This window comes from Notechis scutatus, chromosome 12 (genome assembly GCF_049901735.1).
Source record: "Notechis scutatus isolate UNSWTSFEM ecotype Mainland chromosome 12, rNotScu1.2, whole genome shotgun sequence".
Taxonomy (NCBI): domain Eukaryota; kingdom Metazoa; phylum Chordata; class Lepidosauria; order Squamata; family Elapidae; genus Notechis; species Notechis scutatus.
Window position 1 is genome coordinate 7,602,744 of NC_142020.1, and position 27,632 is coordinate 7,630,375.

General features: G+C 41.8%; 2 protein-coding genes across 10 annotated transcripts in view; one reads left to right on the forward strand and one right to left on the reverse strand.

The window, feature by feature from the left end:
• Positions 1-9,780, reverse strand: part of UBN1 (ubinuclein 1) — a 34,310-nt gene extending 24,530 nt beyond the window's left edge. Inside the window, 5 exon segments of the mRNA XM_026680747.2 lie at positions 455-550; positions 2,281-2,367; positions 3,074-3,874; positions 8,736-8,910; positions 9,334-9,780. Coding sequence (XP_026536532.2) covers positions 455-550; positions 2,281-2,367; positions 3,074-3,322 — 432 coding nt within the window. The 5' untranslated portion in view covers positions 3,323-3,874; positions 8,736-8,910; positions 9,334-9,780.
• A 186-nt stretch (positions 9,781-9,966) lies between these two features.
• Positions 9,967-27,632, forward strand: part of GLYR1 (glyoxylate reductase 1 homolog) — a 32,836-nt gene continuing 15,170 nt past the window's right edge. Inside the window, exons 1-9 of one of the 9 annotated variants that reach the window (XM_026680756.2) lie at positions 10,084-10,376; positions 15,495-15,531; positions 17,954-18,033; positions 21,752-21,890; positions 22,387-22,608; positions 25,444-25,530; positions 26,522-26,578; positions 27,254-27,304; positions 27,403-27,476. In XM_026680756.2, the coding sequence (XP_026536541.2) occupies positions 10,306-10,376; positions 15,495-15,531; positions 17,954-18,033; positions 21,752-21,890; positions 22,387-22,608; positions 25,444-25,530; positions 26,522-26,578; positions 27,254-27,304; positions 27,403-27,476 (818 nt within the window). In that variant the 5' untranslated portion in view covers positions 10,084-10,305. Of the gene's footprint in view, positions 10,377-15,494; positions 15,532-17,953; positions 18,034-21,751; positions 21,891-22,386; positions 22,609-25,443; positions 25,531-26,521; positions 26,579-27,253; positions 27,305-27,402; positions 27,477-27,632 lie in introns of all 9 variants that reach the window. The other 8 variants (XM_087973181.1, XM_087973180.1, XM_087973182.1 and 5 more) reach the window with 8 other exon arrangements.

The window sequence follows — 27,632 nt, forward strand, 5'->3', positions numbered from 1 at the left end:
TGTAAAAACTACCATTGGAGAGATATTCGCCTTTATGCTAAATTGATCAATGAAGCATAAAGGTTAAAATTACTTTTGTGGAGATTATTAAGGATGCACACTGGTCATTAAATGAACGTTACAGTTGGTAAGGGAACTTATTGTACTCACTGGTTTCTGGCAAAATAATAATAATAATAAATCTCAGTCACATAAGTGTGGGATAATGCAAACAGCCATAAACTTGGGCCAGGAAAATAAAAGTAATGTTATGGGATGAGAGGAACCCAGATGCCTTTGCACCCAGATGCAAACTAGCAAAGCATCCTTGAACTGTTCCATTCCCGGAAAATTGCAACTTTTAAAATGCAAGCAGTTGCTAGAATACCCAGCGTTCCAAAGTTACAATGATTCTGTTAGTTCTCCTATAACTTTTACAGTTAGGGAAAGAAAAGACTTTGATTTTGCTACTTACAGCTTCAGAATTATCAATGAAAGAATCTGATTCATCATAACCTTGTCCCATGTCAATCAAATCCTGAAAACGGTCTTTCCTGCGCTTCTTTCCACCCTGAAGAGAGGAAAGATTGATGTTGATCCGGATTTATTTGCAAGAAGGGCTACAATTCCTGCCCAGACACACAACCCCCGAGTCTCCTGCTAATGCTCAAACCTGGTGCGCGCAACTGGACTCTACAACAGCACAATCGTTACAACTCTTGAATGAAAACAAAAATAAAACGTCAGCTGGCCATAGTCCACCACAGAAAAATCCATGGAGGTGGAAGATGAGAGTTGTGCTTATTTTCTAAAATATGAGGTGGCTAAAGGATAGCTTTTACAGGCAGTCCTCGAGTTATGACCACGATTGAGCCCAAAATTCATGTGGCTAAGTGAAACATTTGTTAAGTAAGTTTGGCCCATTTTACGACTTTTCTCGCCACAGTTGGGAAGGGAACCATTGCGTTTGCTAAGTTTGTAACATGGTTGTTAAATGCATCCAGATTCTCCGTGCTGGTCAGAAGGTCGCAAAAGGGAATCGCGTGACCCCAGGACACCATAACTGTCATGAGTTATTTGCCAAGTGTCTGAATTTTTATCATATGACCATGGGGATGCTGCCACGGTTGTTCAGGGTGAAAAACGGTCATAAGCCTCATTTTTCATTGCTGTTCTACCTTTGAACGGTCACTAAATGAACTGTTGTAAGTCGAGGACTACCTGCACACCTCTTTAACTTCTGAAAACCTCAAGCCTTACATAAAAACAGCATCTTTCCTGGCATGTTCCGGCATCACCACGGACCACATAACACAGCAAGGGCTGAATTTAGAAAGATAGGAACCCACAGTTCTCAGGTCAAACACAACCAGCTCATAAACAGAGAGTGACACCTTTGATACTCAACGTCAGGAAAAGACCAGGCAAAAGTCAGTAAATTTGAGAATTTTTAAAACATCTGGATTCAAACCAAAGGACTAGTACCGTGTTGGCAAACCTTTTGGGCACTGAGTGCCAAAACGGGAACGAACGCGCGGGGGAAGCGCAGGAAACCAGAAGAGCAGCTCCCCGCCACTTGGTCTTCCGGTTTCTGGTGTGCATGTGTGCACAAAGACCAGCTGGCCAGCACGTATACGCCTGCCAGAAACCAGGAGCTGTTCTTTTGGCTTCCGGTGTTCCTATGAGCGTGAAGACCAGCTGGGCGACATGCATGTGCCGGAATCTGGAAAAGCAACAGGTGACGGCTGGTGTGCCTGGAGAGATGGCTCTGCATGTCCCTTCCGGCACATGTGCCATAGGTTCGCCATCACAGGACTAGTATCTTGATTCTCTGTTCTACAGTAATCCTCTTCTTCGTCTCTGTGTGTTTGAGACAGCAGGAGAAACGTATTAAAAAAAACAACATTGTGGTTCTGAAGCTCCAGCTAGTTGCTGAATGTGAGTGTTAAGATGAACCTGATGGGAAGCCTAACAATCGCACCAAGTTTTAGAAAAATTAAAGAAAGCTTGCAAAAGGCCTAATATTTTAGAAAATGGAACTTCAGATAGACCACTGGCGCAAGCTGGCCATTTTCTCTCTGGATGTTAAATAAACACGGATAGGAAAATATTCCAGACTGAAAATCTGTCCCCCCCACAAATAAATTGTTAAACAGAGTGGACCTACCATGGTCCACTCAGTTTACACTCCCAATACAGGAAGCCTGGAATGAAACGTAGCTGTATGTTTTTGACAGAACTTTTACGGAGAATACTAGAACCAAGATTTAACTGGAACGTAGATGGGACAGAGAAGCGTACATATTTCTCTTCAAACTTCCTGGAAAGGGCCTCTGCTTTGTGCTTCTCCTTTTCTTCGTCATTGAAGGGATCAGCAAAGTCTTTTTTCTGTAGGAAAAGGGGAATGTGAAAAAGGAGGGAAGAGAGCATGTCACACAGTTTCAGAGAGAGGTCCCACTGCAACCGTCATAAATGGGTCAGTTGCCAAGGGTCTGAATTCTGGTCACTTGACCATGCGGATGCTGCAACAGTCATAACTGTAAAAAATGTTATAAGTTTGGTCACTAAATGAAAATTTACAAGATGAGGAATACACTATAAGTGTACTTTTAACTGCTGTAAAAAAAAGTTTAGAAGCGACTTCTTGATTTTTGTTTTTAACTCTTCCACCCTTTTAGCTTTGATATTTTGCTTAATTCATAGTAGTTTGTATCAATTTTTAATCTTTCTTAAAAAAAAAAAAAGAAAGAAAATCAAGGTTCTGTCTTTACAGCAACCTATTCTCCCCCTATCATTCTTTACCACAGTCCCAAATGCATATATTGGGCTAGTTTCTTGAATTTTCTCATGGATTTTCAGGCAGGACTCTGCAGACCACTGATTCGTTGGGCTGGCCATCTTTTACTGACATTTAATTGCTGTCAGCCACCCAGAGTTTCTGAAAGTTTGGCAACGTACAACGTAATTGATAAGGCTTGACATGACTTGACAAGAGCTCAAGTTTATGACATTTATGACTGTAGTTATTGTTATGGTCTGTTAAGATGCACATTACAAATTAAAAAGAGAGAGAGAGAGAGAAAGGCCTGCTTACCTTTTCTCCCGCAGAACTGCTTTTCACTTTGCCTCGGGTCATCTTCAGCAGTTCTGGGTAAAAGAATTCTGGGCAGCGCTTGTGATCTGGCTCAAAAAGGGAGAGGGCGATGCGTACGGCTGTGGCTGCAGGCTCAGACTCTGGAGGATGCTCTGGATTGGCGACATCCTCCCACCGAGGTTTTTTCAGCAAAGTGGTACTCAGTGGGCCTGATAAGGAGGTGAGTTGGACCCGGTGGGGTTCCGTCATGGCTATGCGTTCGTTGCAGCTACTCTCAAGGCATGGTTTCCATTGCTTTAGGCCACAGGTGTAGGTAGGGGGGCGTTCACAGTTAGCACGCACTCAGAACTGAACACTGAAGACCAAAGTCAATGCAGATCTTAGATTACAACTTCAAAAGTAACCCAATAGTCTCTGTTTTTTCCTAAATGAAGAATCATCCCATAGCAACACCTTTTGGGGGTTAACTTCCAGCCCTTGAAATGATGGTCACTACGTAGTCCAGCTCTGTTTCAAAAAGTGAGCGAAGGCAAATGGACAGAAATAATTTTCTGAATGGAGCAACTTTTATACAATTTCCTATGCGGCTATAAAAGTCAGCCTGGGTTACAGTACTGTGCATTAGAGAGTTTCCCACACAGTGGGCTGACATAATCAAAGGACACTGAACACATGAGCTCCAGTTTTCAGGCCAACTAAAATCCAGCCCCGTCGTTCTTCAGATGGTGATTCATCCAGTCCAATGGCAGGTAGGCTGTGTTCCTGATAACTTCCTTATGTACAGGTTTCTTTTGAGTTGCTCTAGAGAGGGGAGGAAAACAAGAAAAGTTACAGCACACAACCCAGCCTGGTGGTTGCCCAAGGGATGCACAGGCAACGGATGGATCCCTCGGCTTTTGCGTACCAACGTGTTTCAGCTTGAATGAGGCTATATGGAAACTGTATGGTAAGAGAGGACGGAGGAAGCTCAGTGAAATAATTCACCACACAATACTAATCCAGCGCTTTGGAAAACTAATCACTGTACAGGTAAAACCTCTTTTTGAACAATAGAGGTGATAGAGTGGATAGGTGGGTCAAAGCAACAACAAACAACTTCATTCATTAGAACATGCACACACACACACACACACACACACACACACACACACACAAACTACACATAATGGGGAGAAATAGCCAACCAGTTTACTTATCTTTAGTTCTTCCAATCTGGAATGTCTATTTACCAGAGGTGTGCTGGTAAATAGCAAACAGCATATACTGCTTCACAGTGCTTTACAGCCCTCTCTAAGCGGTTTACAAACAATCTGGGTCCTCATTTTACCAACCTTGGAAGGATGGAAGGCTGAGTCAATCTTGAGTCAGGCAGGATCGAACTCCTGGCAATGAGCAGTGAGTTAGCTTGCCATACTGCATTCTAACCACTAGCGCCACGTGGCATGGCTCTTAGGTTTAGGAACTGGCTCCATTGCTGCCACCATATCACTGGTCAATTGGCGTGACTGGCATGATAGGCAGCTCAGCTCAGCTTTGCTCTCAGCTAGCTTGCAGAATTCTAGGAGATTTAATAGCCAGTTATACCCACTGCAGCAATTTGGTCGCTGCTGAGACAGGATACCACAATGCTGACTGCAATGGAGTAGCACTCAGAGCTGATTGTGATGCAGCACAACAGTTTCTACTTACCCATATTGTCAGCAACAACCAACCAATTACTATGTCAGAATAACAGGTCAGATTCACCTGAAGTCACAATGCAGCTTGTTGCGCTTTGGCTCAATGCACCATGATGTCATGATTTACACCTTAATATAATGGATAAATCTGGCCTTTGTAGCTTTTTAACAACTTGCATTTTAGACCAGAAATGGGAAACTTTCTGAGGAATAAGGGAAGTACAACTCAGGTGAGCAAATGTAGGGTTCTAGGTGATATCAAAGGAGAGTAATAAAATCACAAATGGAAGCAATGCTATCTTTGTCTTTTTCAGTTTTAATAAAAACAGGAAGCTTCTGAAAAACAATCATACTCAATTGATAAGACTTGACATGACTTGACAAGAGCTCAAGTTTATGTACATAAGCATACCTTCCTCCAATTTTCCTCCAAAACAAGAACCTTGTTAAAGAAGGCTGGACTCATAAAGCATAGCTGACCCAAAGTCCCCCATAGAACTTCTAGGGATGAAGACAATTAAAGGCCACCTATGACCACAGCTTGAACAGATAAAAATTAGGTGCCAAATCAGTCAAATGGATTTTGAACAAAACTGAATTAAAAGATGAAGGAAGGAAGACCATTGAGCAAGGAATGAAAATTAAAGGGGGATATGGCTGAAGGATCCTACCTCCCTTACTCTACTTGGGAGGACCCTAAATAGGTTGAGGGTAGAGTGCCTAAGTGTAAAATCAATAGGCTCAAGTGTAGACTCTTAGCAGATAACAACATGCTATATGAGGCGCAGAGCCCGGTCCATCTGCTGGGATGTCAGCTACCACCAGAAACATGTACGTATTGAGGGGAGAGGAGGGCAGGGTTGCAAAGATACAAATGGATCTATTGTTCCTCTGAGAGGCCTTCTATTTTTTTCCAAAAGAAATCCAACATCATACCCTGAAAACCAGAAAATTTGCCAGTCAATGTTGGTGATTTTGAGAGGCCAAAAGTGAGGTGAGAAAGGTGACTTTAACCACAGGAATCAACACTATACCAATACAAAATGCTAAATTGATCACTGGCATTTAAAGAAAGAAACCTTTAATTGTAGGACTTTCTGCAAAAGAGAAAACTGTCAGAGTCAAAATACTTCCAAACCTTTGACAAGTCAGATTGTTCTGACTCAGCTGTGAAACTGTACAAATAAAATATTTGCACAGTGTTCTTTTTTCTTTTTCAAAACCCACCAAAAGAGATGCATAGACACAAACAAGTCAAGGAAAATACACTGATCCTCGATCACATCCTTGGAGGCACTTGCTTCAAAACAAGAACTCTCTAAGGACAAAGCTTAAGCCTTGTTAAAAAGCTAGTGTAACGTAACAAAACATTATACAGCTCAGCCATGTTTGCTGAATGATTTCAGGCTCACTCTTTGACTCTTGACGGTAGAGTGTAGAGTGGATTTAAGGAACACTGTGCTCCTTTTAGAAATGAAGACAGCAACTGTGAGACAGCATGATATGTGAGATGGCTCTTGAAAAGATTATTGAACTTTGGTCATAACTGCTAGCAATATTTTATTCTATACTAGAAAGATTTCCCTACATTCAACTCTTGATATTATATCTTTGACTTGTGTACTTAAAGTACTTTACTGTCATCTCAAATTCTTCTCTCTCTATTGTCCATTATCATGGCTCTTTCCTGGACGTCCTTTATCTCAGCCCTGTGTTGAAACCATTGGTAAATTACCTGACCATAGTCTTCCCCCTTTTGACACCCATCAGTGGTCTGGATTCAATGCTGGCCAAGGAGTCTTAAATCCCAATGCATCTAAAGGGCAGCATCTTGATGAAGACCATTTTATAAATTGCAAGAATGCAGTTCTTGCTTTCTAGCAAAATGGTTTATAGTCTAAGTCACTCTCCCATTATTGCATTTTCCATTGTTTCATTTGAGATTCCTTATCTTCATTTAATACTTGGAATAGCAAAATGCTTTTGTTTGATAGTGCAACATTGTATCTTTACAGGAAAATGCAGATACTGCTTGTCCATTCATAAATTACGAAGGTCAGAGGTATAGCATTCAATAAAAGTTCGTCTTTAATAATGAACATTCTTTCCATTTTTTACTTCTCCTTTAATTTCCTTTTCTACTTGTTTCTTCACTTCTTTCTTTTTTCATTTCCCGATCTTAAAAAGATCAGGAAAAAAAGATCCTTTTATTATATATTTAACAATCTGTTTTTCCACACTGTTCATACAGATAGTTCTTCCTCCTCCAATTTATTCCCACCACAAAACCATCTGGTTAATTGGACAGAGAACATGGTTACTCTGATACCAGAAAGCTTCCATATTGGTGTTAAAGGAAAAAGACTTAATTTTAGAATTGCCCAATCTATCTCATGCCCACTTATATTAGCCCCCATTCCATTTTATGGAGTTGCATATAATTTATTGTTCTACAGAATTACACCAGAAAACAGAAATCAAAACCAATCTGTGTAATTGCTAGAGAGCAGTATAAACTACAAAATTTACCAGCACTAGCATTTCAAAATGAACAAAACCAAACCAGCTTTCCCTAATTTCTTCAGCATTAGTTCAGTTTACAGAAAGATAACAGATTACCTTATCTGTGGTAACACAAAGTTTTTTTTTCTCCACACCCTCCTGTTATTTCAAAGTTGTATTGTCCGTACTATCAGAATACTGAACTCCTTCTCCTTATTTCAAATTCCTTCTCATTAATAAATTCAAATTGGCAAACCACAAATAGCTGTATTCCATCTTTCAAAATGTTTAACATAGCACTGATACTGGAATACAAATTGCTAATCTTTTTTATAGTACAATGCTTTGCTTTTTGCAAAAACAGGTAGCATATTATGAAACAACCCCATCCCCAAATTAGAAATGTTACATCAACCACCACAGCACTTGCTTCTGTCCCTGAATATTTTTCAAAACAAATGGAACAAGGATTTCAAAATCCTCAATTTAACCACATACCACTATTGTGTCTGTAGCCTTTAATTGGGAGAAATGGTATATCATAGAGCAAAACATTTTAAACCAGGACACCTCAAATGGACTAACTTACAGAATGTATCCAAAATCTGGGAACTAGGGTTTCTGAAATTTTGTGAAAACATTTTGTAAATGTTGTAATTTTGTAAAACACTCCATGACACAAACATTTTCTACGATCAACTGCTGTCATGCTCTACAGTTCAACATGGGCTATTTTCAAGGCAGAAGATATCTGAATATCTCCCTGAATTTTTAAGAATTTTTCAAGAGAAGCCAGTATGTTAAAAATTCTGCCACTGTTGAAGGCGTTGAGGAATTTGATTAGGAAATACCTCTGAAACAATGACCCAACAAGTCACAGGTCATCTAGTACAACATAAAGACAATATATCTAGAATGGTGTTTCTTAAGATCCCTGGGTATCTTTCAAGACCTCTCAGGGGTCTGTGAAACCATAATTATTGGCCACCTTACGCTGAAAAACAATACCATATCAAAATCCTACCAAACAACCGTCAGAAGCAGTAGCAGCAGTGAGGGCATCCATTTTAATCTTTCATACGGCGAATATCGACAATGACAACAGATGCAAAGGAAAGCTTCGATAAAGGAGAAGGCTTGTAGCTCAGGGTTGAAATGAGGAATCCTGGGTACTCCCTGAGCTCTGATCGGTTTTCTTGCTGGTAAACATCAACAGTAGACAGTGATGATGTTGCCTAGTTTGGGTCATGAAATACCTGCAAGAAAACCACCAAAAAAGAAAACCCAGCCCCCCCCTCAAAGGAAAGCTCTTTGGGGGCTCTGCCTTAAAAAGTGGGGACCTTTAAAGAACGCTGATCTAGGACGATGAAAGGGACCTTGTAGGTCATCTAGTTCAACCCCCTGCCCAAGCAGGAGGTCCTTACACCATCTGTCAATCTGTTAATCAAAGGATAGAGAGCAAGGAGGAAGAGAGCTATTACCTTCCTGAATTTGAAGGGCATCCATCCCAAAGGAGGGTTGAAAATTTTCTGAAAGGAGGTCTTCTTCCTCTCCAGCTGCTCTGCAAAGAATCTCAGCTGCACCTTGAATATTTGGGGGGGGGGAACGTCCTGCTGCTCAGTTCTGGCCGAAGGGCCCCCCCTCTTCCTCCTTCACCTGCAGCAACACAAGAGCTTTGAGCTAGGGCTGTGGCTCCAAATTTTATTTTATTTAGAATATGTATATACCCGCCTACTGGCTGACAGCCACTCTCCCTTCAGGGCCAACAGGTAGGTGCCAGCCAAACAGGAGCCCAACCCTGGCAAAACAACAACACCCCCCCACTCCCAATTTCCCTCCCCCTCCTCCCCAGACCAGCTTATTCTGCTTAGGGATTACTGGATAAACAATAATTAGCAGAAGCCCCGATTGGGAATGGGAATTGGGAGTCCTTCCCATCTGGTAGGCCGAGTCGGGGTGGGGGGAGCGGTTGGTTCAATGAAGCCAAGCTGAGGCTCCCCAGAGTGGCCCGTCTTGTGGGGGCAGGTTAGGCCGGGTCAGGCCTGCCCACTTTCCTCCCACCCCACGACCGTCCCCCACCTCGTTTGGGGCCGACCCGTCGGGAGTCTTGGCCTTCGCAGGCGGCGAGCGGGCCCAGAAAGCGAGGAGGCAATTTAGTGACAACCCGCCCGGGGCTGCTGGAAGCCGGGATGAAGGGAAGGCGTCCCGACAGGTGTGAGAGGCGCCGCTTAGTATTATTATCAACCTCCCCCCCCTCCACACACCCCCAGTCGGCGAGGCGGAGAGCAAGGCCCCGTTGCCCCTAGTTACGAGGGAGGCGCCTTCGCGCGCCGGGAGGTTTGTCCCTTCTCGCGCTCTGTATCCTCCCCCACCGCGAGCCTCCCGCTGCGCTCACCAGCCCTTGCCGGCCTCGTCCTCCTCCTCCTCCTCCTCCTGAGGCCGACCGCCGTCGTTCTTCCCACCAGCGGCGCCCCGTCAGCCTCGCTTCTAACCCTCTGCCCGGCCCAGCCAAGATGCCTTCTCTCTGTCTCTTCGGAGCTCCCGCGTCACGTGCCAGGGGTGAGCCGAAGCAGCCCCGCGCGCGCAAGGGAAGCCGGGGCGAGAGGGGGGAAATAGGGAGGAAAAAAAAAGAAGAGCGAGCGAGCGAGTCACGTGATGCCAACGCCCCCGCCTTCCAGGCGCGCGGGGGGAGGGGAGGAGGAAGGAAAGGAGGGGGGACGACAACGAACGGCATCGGCGGCGGCGGGTCACGTGGGGGTGCCCCGCGGACGCCGCGCCCCGCATCACGTGCAGGGGCCCAGCCTATCGGGGCTCCCCTCTCTGCTTCTCACCCCCCCACTCGCTGTTCTTCCCAGCCCGTCCCTGCCTGAGGGAGAAGAAGGGAGAAGGAGAAGGTGCGGACGGTGCGCGAACCGGCCGCGGAGGAGGAGGCGGAGGAAGGCGGCGACCGAGCGACCGAACGAGCCGGGGCTCGCGGAGGAGCCGGTCGGCGCGAGAAGGAGGAGGGTGTGGCGGCCGAGGCGCAGCGACGGTGCCGGCTGGGTCGGGAAGATGGCGGCGGCAGCGGCGGCGGCGGCGGCGGCGGCGCCGCCTGTGAACCTGCGGCTGGGAGACTTAGTGTGGTGAGTGCGGGGTCGAGGGGTGCCGCTGAGTGCCGGACGCGGCCTTGGGGAAGGGAAGAAGGGCAGGGCAGGGCAGGGCGGGGCCGCTGGGCCTGATGAGGGAGGAGGAGGGGGAGGGCGGGCCGAGCCCTTCAAAAAAATAAAATAAAATAAAGGGGGTGGGGGGCGGAGAGAGAAACCGCCGACAAAAGCCGTGGAAGACCGGAGTGGCGCGTCGGACCGGCCGGGGTGAAACTGAGAGACGGACGGTGAGCTTTGGCGGGAGGGGCTTCCTCGGAGAAGGGGAGGGGAGAAGCCCCTTAGTATCCCTCCCTGTCCCGAGCCCTCCCGGGTTGGAGCGAGGAAGACGCGGAGGCCCCCCCCCCCCCCGGCTCTCCTCCGGCCGCTTCGCACAGAGCCTCGATCTCCGGGTGACAGCCGGCCCCGAAGACGGGGCTGCCTTGGAGAAGGGGTGGGAGAGCCCGCCGGGTGGGGAAGAGCGATGCCTGGGCCGAGGCGAAGCGTTGGAGCCTCTAGGAGGAAGCAGCAGCAACGGCTACGTCTCCCTGCGGGGCCCTCCGTGGGCAGCCAAATGGAGGAAGGAGCGAGAAGCTCCTTCCCGGTTTCGACAAGGGCGGCGGGGTGGGGAGGGGTCGCTTGCGTCTTCCTTACTCGCAGCCCAACCTTCCCGTGAGACGAGATCCATCTCATCCTGTGCACCCTTTTTTAAAAACTATTATCTGGCAGACGGTGCAGGACGATAAAAACAAGGACAAATAGGCCGAAAAACAGCTTCTATCCCAGGGCAATATTGAATTATATTGCAATATTATTGCAATATTAATTTAAATTCAATTGTATAGAACGCAAAGGATGTGTGTTTGTGTTTTATTTTAATAGTTATAATGTACACTGAAGATGGTACTTAATTTCGTTGTACAAGGTGCAATGACAATAAAGTAAAGTAAACTAAACCAACTGACTAAAAGTAAGTTGCCCTGAATCCCAACAGCGCTTCCCTTCTCTGCATTGGGAATGTAAAGGAAGAGCCAGTTATTTATTGGTCAGCAAGTTCCAACTTAGATGCATTTTTATTTCTTGGCTGTTGAAGCAGTATCCCTCTTGCAAAGGATAATAATATACAGATTTGCTCCATGGAGAGAAAGAATGTGGTCGGGGTACTTGGCAATTCCTATAATTAGAGAGTAGCTGATGTTGAAGCAAAAGGAGGAGGAGGGCTGAGGCTCATTGCAATAGGCCAGGCCTTGCATGCAAAGGAAGGGTCCCATCTTTAGTTTTTGGGCAATTTCTTAATAGGATGGGTAAATAGACTAGAATAGAATTCTGTATTGGCCAAGTGTGATTGGACATGCAAGGAATTTGTCTCAGGTGCAGAAGCTCTCAGTTTACATACAAACAACAACAAAGTGATAGATTCCTGCAAGAACTTTTATGGGGACAGCTTGGCTCCTTTAAGAATGCCCAGCAAAATTGGATAATGTCTGGTAGTCTTTTCCCACCCAACATATCTGCTGTGTGGATTTCAGTTCTCAAATTCCAGTGCCATGGATATGAGGAATTCTGGGAGTTGACATCTCTCATTTGAAATGCAACAAGGTCAGGAAGGGCTGGTCTGAAATTGTACTGCGGTTTCCTACACAATGTTCTAAACAGGTACCTAAGTGGCTTAATCAGGCAATACTTTATTTTAACTAAATTTATGGACAGAGGCTCTGGGAACTATTCTTTGCTGTCTTATTGCCTTCATCTAGATTTTGTTTTGCTGGTGTCCCTTTTATAAATATATCCTGTAAAATTTATAAAATGGGCCACTTCCAAATAAATCCCATGAGTTGAATGGACTTGCTTCCATGTAAATAAATGACATAGGGTTGTTTCCACAGACCAGTAAACCTTGCAGACTCTTGTTCTTCTTTACCTTATGATGTAGATTACTAATACAACAACTGTACAGTGAGTACAGGGTTTTTTTTCCTGTTAGGAATTGCAAGATTAGAGTGAAAGTTCTCCTTGAAATTAACAATTGGATGCATGGTTTATATTTGTCCTTGATCCTCCATGATTTGCAACACGTTATTGTTGGTTAAGGGCTATGTAAGGTATAGGTTTCTAACTTATGTAGGTAGGTTTCTACCTAAGTTCTTTGACAGCTACTAGCTGACCGATTATTATGTGCCAGTTGAGAACTTTTGGAACTTGTAAAGCCTATCTTTAAATGTGCGCCATCAGTGAATTGAGCTGTATTATTGTTGGGCAGTTGGAGTGTCTTCATTGTGTAATGCCCATAATAATGAGGGGCTTTTACAACTTAATAGTTACCTATGATATACAGAGGAAACCCCAATTACCAATTGAATGGAGTGGATTTAGGGATATGAAAGTGTAACCTGACGTGTTACTTATTTGATGTTTCAGAAGATGAAAGTGTTTATATAGCAGCCCCCATTGTATTTATAAAGAGATTCAGCTTTTTTAAAAAATTTCTGAAGAGATTATGAAAGCTTTTGGTAAATTTGAATTTTCATCAAAGATGCAAAGACTATGCACTTAAAAAGTTAATTTTTTTCTACCTCTTCAGACATGTGACTGTTGGTAGAACTAAATGTTTACCATTACAATTAGATTGTAAGATTAGATTAGATATAAATACACTAAATTAGTGTAAAGCTAAGCGTCCTTCACTTTGCATCTTAGGACTGGCATTATTGGATTTAATATTGATTTAATATTCAATATTGAAAATATTGACTTCTTAATGGTTTGGAAAGAAAAGCAACAGTTTTGGCATCTCTTACCCAGTTTCCTTTGACGTGATAATTCTGAACTCTGTTATGAACATAATAACTCTCCATTCCCTGCTAGCATCCATTAATATCAAATTAAATAAACAAGTGAATTTTTTCAGCAAAGATTCAGGGCTAAATTGGTTAAGTCATCTATAGCCTTTGCAGATCCATAATGTCTCTAGTGTTCTATAGGGCAAGGATGTCAAACTCGTGGCCCCGGGCCAGATGCATGCAAAGAGGGGGAAAGTCCACTTTGATGTGAGTTTGACACCCTTACTGTAGTGATATCATTTTGGTAGCTGGTGGTAGTTTATGGTCCTCTTAAGTAATGTAATAAGTAGGTTTCTGGGGAAGGGGAAAGCATGATACTGAAAATCAGAGAAAAATACAAGCATTTTAAACTGTTCTTAGTGCAGGTAGTTCTGAAATTACGACTGTAAATTGAGCAATTACAGTCAGAAATTGTGATGGTCGTAAAAGGAGTCAGCATGTGAGCTGACATGATTTTATGACCTTTTTTGCAGTTGTCATAAAGAGAATGCTGAGACTGATGTCTAGCTCATCCTCGACTTACAACAGTTCATTTAGTGACCATTCAACGGCGCTGAAAAAAGTGACTTATGGCTGTTTTTCACCTTTAAGACTGTTGCAGCATCCCCATGGTCATGTGCTTTGCCTTTGGATGTTTGACAACAGACTCACATTTATGTCGGTTGCATTATGTCCCGCAGTCACGTGATCCCCTTTTACGACCTTATGACAAGCAAAGTCAATGGGAAATCCAGAGTCTCTCAACAACTATATTACTAATTTAAGAACAGTGATTCACTTAACAAAAGTGGTGAGAAAAGTTGTAAAATGGGGCAAAACTCAATTAACAAATTTCTCACTTAGCAACATAAATTTTGGGCTCAGTTGTGGTCATAAGCCGAGGACTACCTGTACTGTGCTTGATTGAGCTGAGTGATATATCTTTGGGCTGCATATTTCAAAAATATGATTTAGAAGTACTTTGCCTCTTCTGCCAGCACAGTCCCTTTCTCTCCATATTAAAGTAGCCTATTTTTCAGGCTTCTGTGCAAATCTGAGAAAAGAGTGCTACTTTTTTTATCTGTGATAAATATTTCAATGTCTTAGGGATCTCACTGGTCGTTTTGAATCCTTGGGGGCATCAGAAAGATTAAAAATAGTTTCAAACCATTGAAATTTATAAAGCTATTAGACAAAGAAATTCTGCTTTTATGTAGTCTGACAAAATAGCTCAAGCAAAGGCCCCTTGTGGGTGTGTGGCATGCCCACAACATCCTTCTTTTTCCTGTGTGTCTATGGAGAATTTCAGTCATCAAGGTCATAGTTGTCTCAAAGATGCTTCCCCCCCCCGCTTCAAAAGGCAACTGGACTGTTTTTTATTTGAGGAAGAAGACGTTTCGCTTCTTATCCAAGAAGCTTCATTGGTTATAATTGGATGGTGAGCGGATGGAAGGATAGGTACTGACAGTTGAGACTATGGTTCTTTTTCCTGTGTTTGGAAGCCATTTGGAAACAGTGCCAAAAGTTACAGCATCATTGATCCTTTGTAATTTGTATGCCCAGTTTGAGTGCAAAGTCGTCTAATTCAGTATACTTTAAAAAAAACATACCTTGTCCCCTTTTCCATGACTTTGTGCATTTGGATATTACTCTTTAATGTGAATTCCAATCATCTGACATTTTGGCAATATAGGCTTGCTCTATTTTCATAGAGTTGCTTTTTAAAGGAAAGCTATTAAATCTGAATTAGTACTGGTAGAAGCTAGAGTAGGCAGTTGATTTTACCAGAAGATACTGTTTTAATCTGAAAAGTAGGGCATTTAAAGAGCAGTTGCTCTCAGTTCTAAGAATCCATAAGCCATGCAATAATAATTTTAAATAAAAGACTTGTGAAAGAAATGAAGGAGCATCGAGACTTGCCAAGTTGAGTCTTAATTTTGCAGACTGCTAGATTATTTGTTTCTAGTTTGCCCCTACTGAGTAAGTTGGAAGCATGACAAAGGTTGATAGTTGTTTTCAGGAGCTGGTCTTTGTTTTTAACAGCCGATAGGCAGTGTGAATATAAACCTTTTTTTGCCATTTGTGAAAGCATTTTGCACCAAAGAAATTATTAGTTAGATCTGCCAGAATTTCAGAGTAATGTTCATTTGTAATTTTCATAAAAGAGTATTGTCCTGTAACCACACTTGGTTTCACTAAATAACTTTTCAATTTATTTTCTAATAGTATATAGGGGTGGGATATTGATGAATTGCTGCTGCTGTTTTTAGTAGTGTTTGACTGACTTCTGATTTTTCTGTAGGGGGAAGCTGGGGCGGTATCCTCCTTGGCCAGGAAAGGTAAGTTCTTCAACCTAGATATCCTAATCTCTTCTTTATCTTCTGGTTCTCTTGCATATTCAAACTGTCTAAATTTTTTTTCTTTTTGTTTCAGTGTAAGCATTTTGGCAGGTTTCAAAACGGATTAGGTGCAGCAGCAACTTAGTTTTTATCTTAGTTTCTGCTGAACAAGTTTCCCCCTACTTTTTTTTATAGGGCTTGGTTTAATAAAGAGGTAGCAGTCAGAAAAATCAATTCCGTGAATGCACAGGAACCTTAATAAATATATAATTTATTATAGCTGTAGTTCTGTTTTTCAAACATGAAGTTTAGTTCTGAGTGATGTCCACGAGACAAGCCATAATTTTACTTTATGATAAATTTAGAACTGCTGGGAGGTACAGACAAATGTATTTCCGATGAATACTGTTGGAGAGAATAGGGACTGTTAAGTTAGCAATCAATTGTTCACCCAAATTATTTAGCAGAGGGAGCATATAGAACATTATTTCAAGGGGCTCAGATTTCCTGTTATGCTTCCTGCATCATGTACTTGCTAGCTCTCCTGCCATAAAGCATGCTCTGTACCCTAACTCATAATTTAGCTTTAAATCTCCTATAGTGCTGCTCTAAATCCTTCTTTCCATCTCTGGCCAGTTCCAGCATGGTGGTATTTTAAAAACCTAAGATAAAAATGATTAGTGTAGCCATGGTTATGGTTCTACCATACAAGTATTGAGTGGGAACTTGTGTGTTCTGCACATTTAATCCCTTTGTACATTTTCCATTGTTTTCTTTATTGCTACAGCATGAGTTCCGAGTAATGTTTTTCTCTCAGAAAAATCAAAGCGATAGGCAATAAATATGACCAATGCTTAGATTTACTGCTAGTGTGATGCACCTTTTATATTGGAATAAAAATACATTCCTTAAAATAATCTTAACCTTTCCCAGTGTTGCTTACATAATACTAATCAAGCATCATACAGATGGTCCTTGCTTATCGACTGTTGTACAGTGACTGTTTGAAGATACGACAGCACTGAAATAGGTTTATGACCATACCTTGAATTTATGGCTGTCACATCCCTGGTGGGTCATATGGTTGCAATTCAAATATTCGGCAGCTGGCATACATTTATGACAATTGTAGCATCCCACAATCATGTGATCACCATTGGCAGCCTTCACAGCAAAGTTAATGAGGAAGCTGGCAGGAAATTACAAGTTATAGGCATGTGATTTCATGCTTAATGACCATGGGTGATTTACTTTACAACCATGTTAGCTGGAACTAACGTAAGTTGTACTTCGTCATGTAATACTTTGCTTTAAGATTGTGAATGATTGTTAGTCCCAATTGTGGTTTGTGAAGACGGCTTTTGTTTATGTAGCATCCAGATTTTTAAACAATAATATTACATAGTATTATGAGAAATCTAGTCATTATCCTAGCTGGTTTATGAATTCTGACCCAATCAGTATGTTTCCATTTGCTAGACCTCTCCCTTTATGGGGAATGCAACAATTGTGTTCAGCTAAACTAAGTCCAGTGTTTTTTGTGAACTGAGCCATATTTAATCTATACCAGAAACACACAATTGTTGAACATAATTTCACAATACATAAGTCCATTTACATGCAGAAGTAATGGTCGTAAAGTCTTGTCTGCTGTTGCTTTGGGCAGTGGAGGTTTTTAAGGTACATGACAACTGGAACCCCAAAAGGTGCATTTTATTTGTAAAAATGTGTGTTTGTGCCTACAAGTCCGCTTTTGACTCCAGGTGACTGCCTGGATTACTCCCTGCAGTTTTCTTGGCAAAGTTTTTTAGAAGTGATTTGCCACTGACTTTCAAAGAGTTGAGAGTGCTTAGTCCAAGGTCACCCACCTGGCTTTCTACCTAGGGTGGCACATGAAATTGCACTCTCTGTTTCTAGCCTGGCCCGCTTAACCACTACTTTCAGAAACCTTAAACATGAACCTTGAAACAAAGCCAGTGCTAAATAACGAAATAAACTAGAATTCAGAATTCAGTTGGGTAGAAAGTTCCAGTTAGCAAGTTTTGTTGCCCTCTGGATTTGTGGCAGCACCACTGGAGCCAGGAGCCTTTAAACTTACTGCCTTTTATCTGTGTCTTTCCCCAGAGGTTTGAATGGGAGTCTTCTCCACTTCTATCCCCAAAGAAGTAGGTAAGATTGGGAAAGGAGTGTTTAGCCCAAAGTCGCATGGCGAATCTGCTGGCAAACAAGAATTTGAACCCGTACCACATTTCACATTGCGCTATGTGACAAATATATCTTTAATTTTCACAAATGTGAAATCTTATTTCAGAATGATGTCTTTCAAAGCAGGGAATACTGGATGAACCTTGAGAAAAATCAGTGTTCTCTCTCTTTAACTATTGCTGCTTCCCCATCCCCTCTTTTTTTTTTTTTTTTTTAGATTGTTAATCCACCTAAGGACCTGAAGAAACCACGTGGGAAGAAGTGCTTCTTTGTGAAGTTTTTTGGAACTGAAGACCAGTATGTACTTCTCTCCTTTTTTCCCCCTTTTATCTAGAAGAAAATAAAATAAACAATTTTTTTTGGTTAAACTTTGGATCCTTTGTAGAGAAGCTCTTTGGATCCTTTGTAGAGAAAGAGCTCACGTACTAGAATTTCACGTTTCTCTATTAAATTGTCTTAACCTCTCAGGCCAATAGAAAAAAATGCTTTAGAGTCAATGTTAAAGATGAATAACTGAATCTGGTCCACAGATGGATTCCCATCCGTTGGCTAAGAGATAACCAACCCAAAGAGGGCTTCCTTTTGATGAAGTTAGAATTGAGGAGCGTTCTTCTGAAGGGAGGAAGACATTTGACAAGCGTGAGGTCATTTCCAGCCTCTCCTTTCTCATTTCACATGACTCCTTGTTTTAGATAATTGAAAAAAAAAAACAGTTGGGAAGAGCAATCAGATGGAGAAAGCTGGGCATTAGGCCCTGTAAGCAAGATGGGATTGTCTTTTTGCCTGTGTTGCATTGAAAATGAACAGCAGGTTCATAAGAATTTGATAGAAATTGATTTCATTGGCATGTTTGGAACAACATACTTAGTGCAGTTTGTTCCATCATGGTTTCGACATCCCATCCCTGAACAACCAAAAAGATCTAATAAGTAATGAGGAAACTTTTCTTTTGGAGAGCTTGGAATTTTGTAAGATGGGATTTGGGGCAATTGCAAAAGTTTAATTTAGAATGACTACAGTCTGAGAAAACATGGTTTTAAATTCTTCAACATAGGTTTATTCAGTAAAGTTGTAAAAGTGAAAGGAGTGGGGGACTTTATTACTGTTTAGATTTATGGTATGATCTGTAGGTTCAGCCCTTAGAATACTACAGTGTTAAATATTATTTCTAGTGAGCCAGATTACTCGATAATCTGTTGGTGCAAAGTAGTTTCATTTGTTTACAGCTTGTTAAGCCTTTGAAAGGCTGTTCGGCATGCTATATAACACTTTTTAAATGGAGAGTTCAGCACTCTCTTGCTTCAAAATGGGGGCTGCATCTGAAATGCTATTTCGTAACCAGCACAGATTAGTGAACAGATTGCAGCTGAAAAGGGTCAGTCTTTCGAAATAAATTGTGCATAGCTCCGAATTCAACTTGGAAGAATCTTATCACTTGCTGTAGGAGATGAGCGGAAATGTGGAGGTCTGGAAAATTAATGAATCGAGTCCTGCTCTCAGGAGAGCTCAGTAGGCCCAGCTATTTTAGTGGCATAAAATATAGTAATGGGAATTAAAATTCCAAAAACAAAAATGGATTTCTAGCTTCCATAGCAAATACATGTTTACTGAAGTTTCAGAAGCCAGGAAGACTCCTACAGGTTCATTTAGTGACCAGACTTACAACAACATTTTAAAAAAGTGACTTATGGCCATTTTTCACACAACTGTTGCGGCATCTCCATAGTCACGTGACCAAAATTCAGATGCTTGACAACTGGCCCATATTTATGACGGTTGCAGTGTCCTCTGTGTGTCTCTGTGTGTCGTGTGTGTCATGGGAAGCCAGATTCATTTAGCAACCATGTTACGAACTCAACAACTGCAATGACTCACTTAACAACCGTGGCAGGTTTAAAATGGAGCAAAACTCCATTTTAACCAGGGTCTCGCTTAGCCATGGAAATTTTGGGCTCAGTTGTGGTTGTAAGCCAAGGACTACCTGTATTGGAAAACCAGCTGTGGAAAAGCAGATTAACAAACCTGGATGATGGTTGCTTCTCTGAAACTGCAAAGGCTGGAGGCTTTGGGAGCATCTGTTAACCAAAGGAAGCTGTAGAGGAATTGGCTTTCTTTCATTCCTACTAGTCTCCCATTTTGGCACCGCAGCTTTGGTAATGGAGCCAACACACATGCTCTAGGTTTTATTCATGTATCTGCTAGATACATAATTAATACATGATTAATATTTCTCTCTCTCTTTCTCGCGCACGTGCATGATACATGTACAGCACCGAAGCAAGCTTCTATCATAAGGGCCAAACAGCTTATTGATATTTTGAGGGTTGGAAATTTAGCAGAAGAAAGCTTGGGTTTAGTTTCAGTTAATCGATGCTATAAATTTCCCCCTGGGCTACATTTCATCTTTGCCGCAGTTCCAGTTTCCTGAAATGCCCTAGACCCAGTTCTGCATGATGATGAGATACCATTCCTATAGGGCTTCTAGGAAACAAAAATCATACCTGCTTATCTATTAGAGTAGTTTGATCCTTTTTCACACACCCCAACCATATTTTGAGCCACCTAACACTTATTAAAGTGGTCCTATTTTCTCTCTGCTTGTGAATACTGCAGGGATTTGAAAAGAAGTACGTCAGCTCAAGTTAATATAGGCAATCCTATCCTTGCTCATGGTTCTTCAGTGCCACCAGGAGGTCTCTTTTCCCTGTATGTGGCCCCAAATAAAAGTAAATGAACATTATGGGCTATGTTGTTATAGCAGCAGTTCCCAACCTTTGTGGCTTGGCGGCCTGGCTGTTTGGGGGGAAACGCAGGGAACTGGGCCATGTGAGTGGCAGGCCATCACACACTTGCAGCTCTTGCATGAGTCATGGCCGGCACATTTGCGCAGCTGGACTTGTACAAGTTGAACTACACACGCTCCAGCCAGCCACTCGTGTGGCCTAATTCTGAATAGGCCATGGCCCTGAGGTTGAGGACCCCGTATTAAGGTAATACTACCATTGCCGCATATTCTGAATCACTGTTGAAGCTTCAGAGGGTATAATATGAATTGTTAAATAAACTAACAGTAAGATGGAAAAGTCTTCAGGGCTATTGGTGTGAATGTTAAGTCACGGAAGAAATTTTTGTTCATGCCTTCTCTGTGAATGAATTTCTGATACTTAGATACCTGCCAAAATAATAACCCTGACTGTACAAAGGAAATACAGATAATCCTTGACTTAATTACAGCAGCACTGAAAAGAATTGTCTTAGGTCAGTTTTTCACATTTATGACGATTGCAGCCTCCCCATGGTCACATGATCAACATTCAGATACTTGGCAACTGACTCATATTTATGATGGTTGCAGTGTCCTGCGGTCACATGATCCACTTTTATGACCTGACAAGCAAATTCAATGGAGAATCCAAATTCACTTAACAACCATGTTACTAACTTAACCAATACAATGATTCCCTTAACAACCGTGGCAACAAAGGTCGTAAAATGGGGCAAACTCACTTAACAAATGTTTCACTTAGCAACCGAAATTTTGGGCTCAATTGTAGTTGTAACTTGAGGACTACCTGTATCTGGGACCGCTCCACCCATTTGCTTAAATTGGTCACCACAAAACAAGCAGGAACAGGAAGGGAAGCAGAGCCTCAACTGAAAAATGAACAGTGATTATCCCTAAATCTTGTTTTAAAAGTGAAGCAGGAAAAAAGAATGATTTACAATTTAGAAAGTATGAAGGATAAATACACGTCGGTTTTATTTGCCCCGGGCAAATTCCATTCCTGAGGATTGCATGCAGCGTAATACAATCATGTTATGATAATGGGGTGCCATATGTCTGGGTCAGCATTGGCAGTGACCTTATGGAGAAAGGAGGGAAGGTTTTGATAGGGGACAGAAACACAGATTCCACCCCCACACACTGACTAAAAGAGACGCCACTGTCACTGAAAGTGGTCGTTTTGTTCTTTTGACTACAAACAATGTGGTGATTCTGATTTCTTTTCACTAGTGCTTGGATTAAAGTAGAGCAGCTGAAACCTTACCATGCCCACAAAGAAGAAATGATCAAAATTAACAAAGGCAAGAGGTTCCAACAAGCTGTGGACGCAGTGGAAGAATTCCTCAAGAAAGGAAAAGGCAAGGACCAGGTAGGTGGCCCTCCAGCGAGCGGTGCCAACTTACCCTGTTCTTCGGAGTCATGGATGGGGTGAGCTGTTCGTACGACCGTTTTGCTTTCTTCTCCAAAAAGGGATTGCATGTTTTTGTCTCTAGGGTTGTGGCTAGAGGATCACAGTTAGGGTCACAGTTGCCGCCTTTGAAAGGTTGTTCATTTTCACCGCCTTGGATTGATTTGGATCAAAGGAGATCAAAGGGTCACTTGATCCTAGGCACTTGGAGGTGTATATCTGCTGTGCACTCAGGAATTGGGACCTGGTTCTTCTTCAAAAGGAACTCCCGGTGTACTTTGAGCGTCTCTTGTTCAGTAGCTTAAACCTGTTAATTTTTATTTTTTATTTGGGGCCTTTGGCGCGCTTGAGACACCTGGCCAGACACCACTCGGGTTTGGTGAGTGTGGGGAAAATGAAACCGCTGCCACCTGACGGCCCCGTCTTTTCCTCATCCTTCTGTTCTGTGATCTCTCAGGCGCCTTCTCATAACTCCGCTGAAGAGAAGAACCGGCGTAATTCCAGCGAAGAGAGGGGGAAGCAGTCAGTGGGAGAGGAGAAACACAAAGCGGGGTTGTCAGAAAGGAAACCGAAAAAGCGAGCATCTTCTGTGTCCTCTGAGAGAGGCTCGAAGTCCCCCCTGAAGAGAATGTACAAGCAAAGCCCCCGGAAGCGAGGGCGCCCTCCCAAAGATGAGAAGGTTTGTGTTTTGCTGCGCATTCCTTCCCGGGCTCCTGTGAGCTCGTCCAGAATGGAATGTAGTCCTAACAGCCATCCAGATGACTTCATTGTTGTGACCGTTTGGAAAATTGCATGTCTTTAACCATTTGGGAACCTACCGCCTAATATTCCATTCAGAGTCGTAATTAACTTGTATTAGCCGGCCCTTGTGCGTTACTATACCTGAAATGTTCTTTGACTTGTTAAAGTCAACAAGTGACATCGGGGCCTTCCATCTTGCCTCCACCAGCGGAGGAAATGGCGACACAGTTTTTTACCTTTGGTAGTTCCAGAGCACCTTCTGTTAACATCTCCATCTCATTTGTGTGTCTGATCCATCTCCAACTACATAAGGACAAGTGGCTTAAATTGTAGTGTGATAAGATGAAGAAACACTCCAGAAGTGAATGATTCCACCAGAAGACATCAGTTCTTCATATATATTTTTTCCAATATTGGAGCTTTCTCCTCTCCCATGTTGTGGTGTGACTCATCCTTGGACATGTAGAGTTCACTTGTAGAACATTTGCCTCTCCTCTCCAAGATTTGGAACCTCTAGCTGGTGACCTTCTCAATGTAGTTGTAAACAGCAAAGTGGATAATGCTAGAATATACATTCTTTACTGGGTGCTGAACCTGAAGGTCGTTATGAAACAGGACAACCAAGATCCACTAGAATTTCATACCACATATCCACAATCAAACTTTATGCCACTCCTGTCTTCCACTGCCTTTTTTTTTTTTCAATTCCTAGTTGTGAATCTGCTTCTTCTGATTTGGGATTTAAATGCTGACCACTTTCAGAGGCAGTCTAATATCTTGCTGGCAACAGACTGAATTCCTGTCTTCAGTTACTTACAGTAGGGTTTGGAGTTTTCTTCATTGGGGCTTGTACTTTGGTTATACAGAGATTATTCTTCTCTCTTAACCTTACATTTTGCCTATTACTGTGTGGTTTATCAGTGGTGGTGTTTGCTTTGGAATTGTGAACGAAGCGTTTAGATCTTAATCTGGAAGAACGGAAACCTGCTAAAGATTGTGTAACTAGTGGCTAGGGTTGTTTTGTTTTTAACAATGTTAACAATAATCAACGTACCTTCAAGGATGATGAAGATGGTGATTTTGAGGGCTTTTGCCTGTATTTCTTTTCCAAAGTGAAAAGCGTGGCAGAGAAATTGTCATGAGAGTCTTTAAGTATTCTGAGAAATGAATAAAATGGCATTTTCTTCCTTTCTCTCTCCAGCCCTGAGATCTCTTTTATAAGGCATTCAGTCATGCATATGCTAGATTCCATTAGTCTCTGTCTTGTGAGGCCTTAGTAATCTGCTTTCTTGATGCTTCTCATATTCAACTGTCATCCCTGCATAACTTCCTGCTTTGAGACTTTGTGGAAGGATATTTGTACAACTCCATTGTATGAAAGACAGCCTAACATGAATCCTGATTGTAGAGAAAACACCTGGAATGCATAAAAGAAAATTAGAGGTAGTGATGATGATGGTGGTGGCAGTGGCTGTTAGCAATTCTGGTTCCTGAGTTGTCTTGGTAACAAAAATTGCCTAGGTTGTGGTAGTTGGATCTCGTTGAGTGGTATAATATGAAAGTGGGTTTCAAAGGGTGGTGGAAAATACATAATTAAGAGTTCTGTAGAGGAGAAGAGTATTAAGATACCAAATAGCTTTTTGCTTGTAAAAAAATGGACCTAGAGGTTTGTAAGAACAGAGGCCAGATGTCTGGATTTGTTATACTGCTGTTATTGCTTAGTTATTCCTAGCTGATAAGAATGTTCTGTGTATATTCCTCCTAAAATTTGAAGTAATGCAAAGTAGCCTTCTCCAACTTAGGCTGCCAGAATATACCTGTTTCAACTCCTAGAATTCTCACTGTATTATTAGCTGGAAAATTTGTGGGGTTGAAAGCCACAAATCCAGAAAACAGGCAGGTGGGGGGAAATTGCTAGAGAATACAAAGTCGCTCCCATTAGGTTTTGAAAAGGAATTTATTTTTTTGAAAAATACTTTGCTTTTCAGTCATTCAAATTATTCCGTCTCCAGGGCGTAGCATGTTTTCGAAGAAAGATGATTAGAGCATAACCAAAATAGGCAATTCAATTTAAGGCAAATGCCTGGCAAAATGAAAAAAAAATTACTGGACAAAGATTTTCAGTAACCTGGATGCCAAAAGCTTTGACTCATATTTCAGGGTTTTCAACGAGCAGAAGATTTGTGAAGTGAAAACTATATCCCACTACAGAAATAATGATTGAGCCCCATTAGGAAGAAGAGTAATTCTGGAGATAGGGTAGAACACATTCAAGCTTGTTCTTTTGTGTTCCCAATATATACATTATATTTTTCTCCAGGGCAGCTGGGCATAATGATATAAAATGACATCCATCCAAGGGCTCAAGTTAAACCCAACATGAAAATGAAATAAAATTTAATTTTATATACATATATCTACATATGTTTTAGCACTGTTAAAAACTGGATCTATAACAGCTTATGTTGCACTGTTTTCAAGTGCTGACTTAGGATAGCCATAAAATGAATTTAAGTACTGCATTTAAGAAAGGGGAAAGAAGAACATTGCATGTAAATGCATAGATGGCAACTTAAGATATATCTCTGTAGCTTTGTGGTACTACATGTGCTTATTCTTTATGCTTGCTGTTGTTTACAAGAGAGGAATGGAAACTGCCAACATTAGATAGATAGATAGATAGATAGATAGATAGATAGATAGATAGATAGATAGATAGATAGATTTGGGGATTCTACAGATGGTACTCATCACTGGTCTATATTCTCCACAGGACACGACAATTCCTGAGTCAAGCACAGTCAAGAAAATGATGACTGGCACCATGGCTGGCTTTAAGTGGCCACAGAGTGTAAGCGAGGTGATTTTAATTCTTTACATATTTCTCAGAAGAAGCAACAATTCAGCTCTTGGTGTATTGTGTGTGTGTGAGAGAGAGAGAGGGAGAGAATGAATATTCAAGCGATACAGGTAGTCCTCGACTTACAACAGTTCATTTAGTGACCATTCGAAGTTACAACAGCACTGAAAAAAAATGACTTAAGACCGTTTCTCACACAACCGTTCCCACAGTCACATGATAAACCTTCGGACTCTTGGCAACAGGTGTCAGTGTCCCAGGTAGTGTCACGTAATCCCCTTTAATGACCTGACGAGCAAAATCAGTGGGGGAAGAAGTCAGATTCACTTAAGAACCCATGTTGCTAACTCAACAACTGCAGTGATTCACTGAACAACTGTGGCAAGTGAGGTCATAAAATAGGACAAAGCTCACTTAACAATTGTCTTGCTTAGCAACAGAAATTTTGGACTTTGTGGTTGTAAGTTGTGGATTACCTGTACTGAAATCCTTACATCTGGTGATTGAAATCTTGCCCTGGAAGGTCTTTGAAGTACGTACATAATATGTTAAAATCATCTGTTACCTGTACTTTGTTCAGTGTCATTTGCTGCTTCCTAAGAATGCTTGAGATAACAGCTTAGAAGCCAATAATTTAAATATGTTCCTTTTAAATTAGAAAATGTTTTCTTAGCCTATATAAGAAGGTAGTTTGTACAAACGATCCATTTTCAAGCATTCTTCTGTGTAGCTGCATGGATGCTTTTCAGCCAACTCTTAGTATTTTTTCTTATTAGTTACATTCCATATCCTGACTTTTTCCTGTATTTATCCCCATCAAATGCATGATATTTACATTTGTCCCGAAGTAAGCAAGGAACTTTCCAAAAAGGCACCAAAGACTTCCATCAGAATCTGAAACTGAAACCCATTCATAGTGTGTATAGATGCTTTTTCAAGACTTGATGTTTCATTGCGTTGGTTTCTCAATTTGTTCCTTTGCCGTTAACAGCCTGTGAAAGATGGTGACCCTCATTTCCACCACTTCCTGCTTAGCCAAACTGAAAAGGTAAGCAAAATAAAATGAATTTTAGGCTGATACATGGTTTGGGAAGGGTGGATAGGCAGAGTGGTGGTTCCTATTTTAAATAAACCATGGATTAGTCAAAACAGGAAACCAGCTCTCTTATCCAGGGAGTTCTGGGAGTGGAAGTCCACACATCTTCAAGTTGTTACAGTTGAGAAACACTGGTGTATACTGTATAGGATACAGTTTTGAGCAGGAAGCAGAGAGATTCATTTTTATTCCCCTTCAGCTGCAGAAATCCAGTAAATTATATGGGGCCACACACACTTTCTTAATCAACCACAGAGGATTGTTGTGGGGAACATTGTTAAAAGAAGCATTGCCTATGGCACCTCGAACTCCTGAATGAGAGGCAAGATATAAATCTAATTAAAAATGCAAAGGCTTTTTAAAAAGAGAATCTAAGTGCATCTGTATTCTGAATCTACAGCCTTTGTTCTGTCCCACCTAATTTGCTATCTTTACCATCACCCTATTTCAGGATGTGACTTCTACTTTTATGAGGCCTCTCAACTGTTATTTCTCAAAGTGCTTAGTGGGGAGAAATTCCTTGCTTGTCCACAACAACGTGACTGTTTGGGTAAATGGGCCACCTTAGCCTACAGCTGAGTTGAGACCGGTTCCTCTACAATGTGTGCTTTTCTCTTTTCCACACAGCCAACAGTTTGCTATCAGGCCATCACAAAGAAGCTGAAGGTGTGTGAAGAGGTACAGAAGAGTTTGCTTTTGATTTCCCTTCATTGATCAGATCATTCCCATTTTGCTAAGGCGAACTTGATCACTGACAGGGCTGTGTTCTTCCGTAGGAAACTGGGTCCACTTCTATCCAGGCAGCAGACAGCACGGCTATCAATGGCAGCATTACTCCTACAGACAAGAAGTAAGACTTACCTACTTTCTTTCTTTTCTTTCTTTCTTTTTTTTTCTTTCTTTCTTCTTCTTCTTTCTTTCTTTCTTTCTTTCTTTCTTTCTTTTTCTTTCTTTCTTTCTTTCTTTCTTTCTTTCTTTCTTTCTTTCTTTCTTTCTTCTCTCTCTC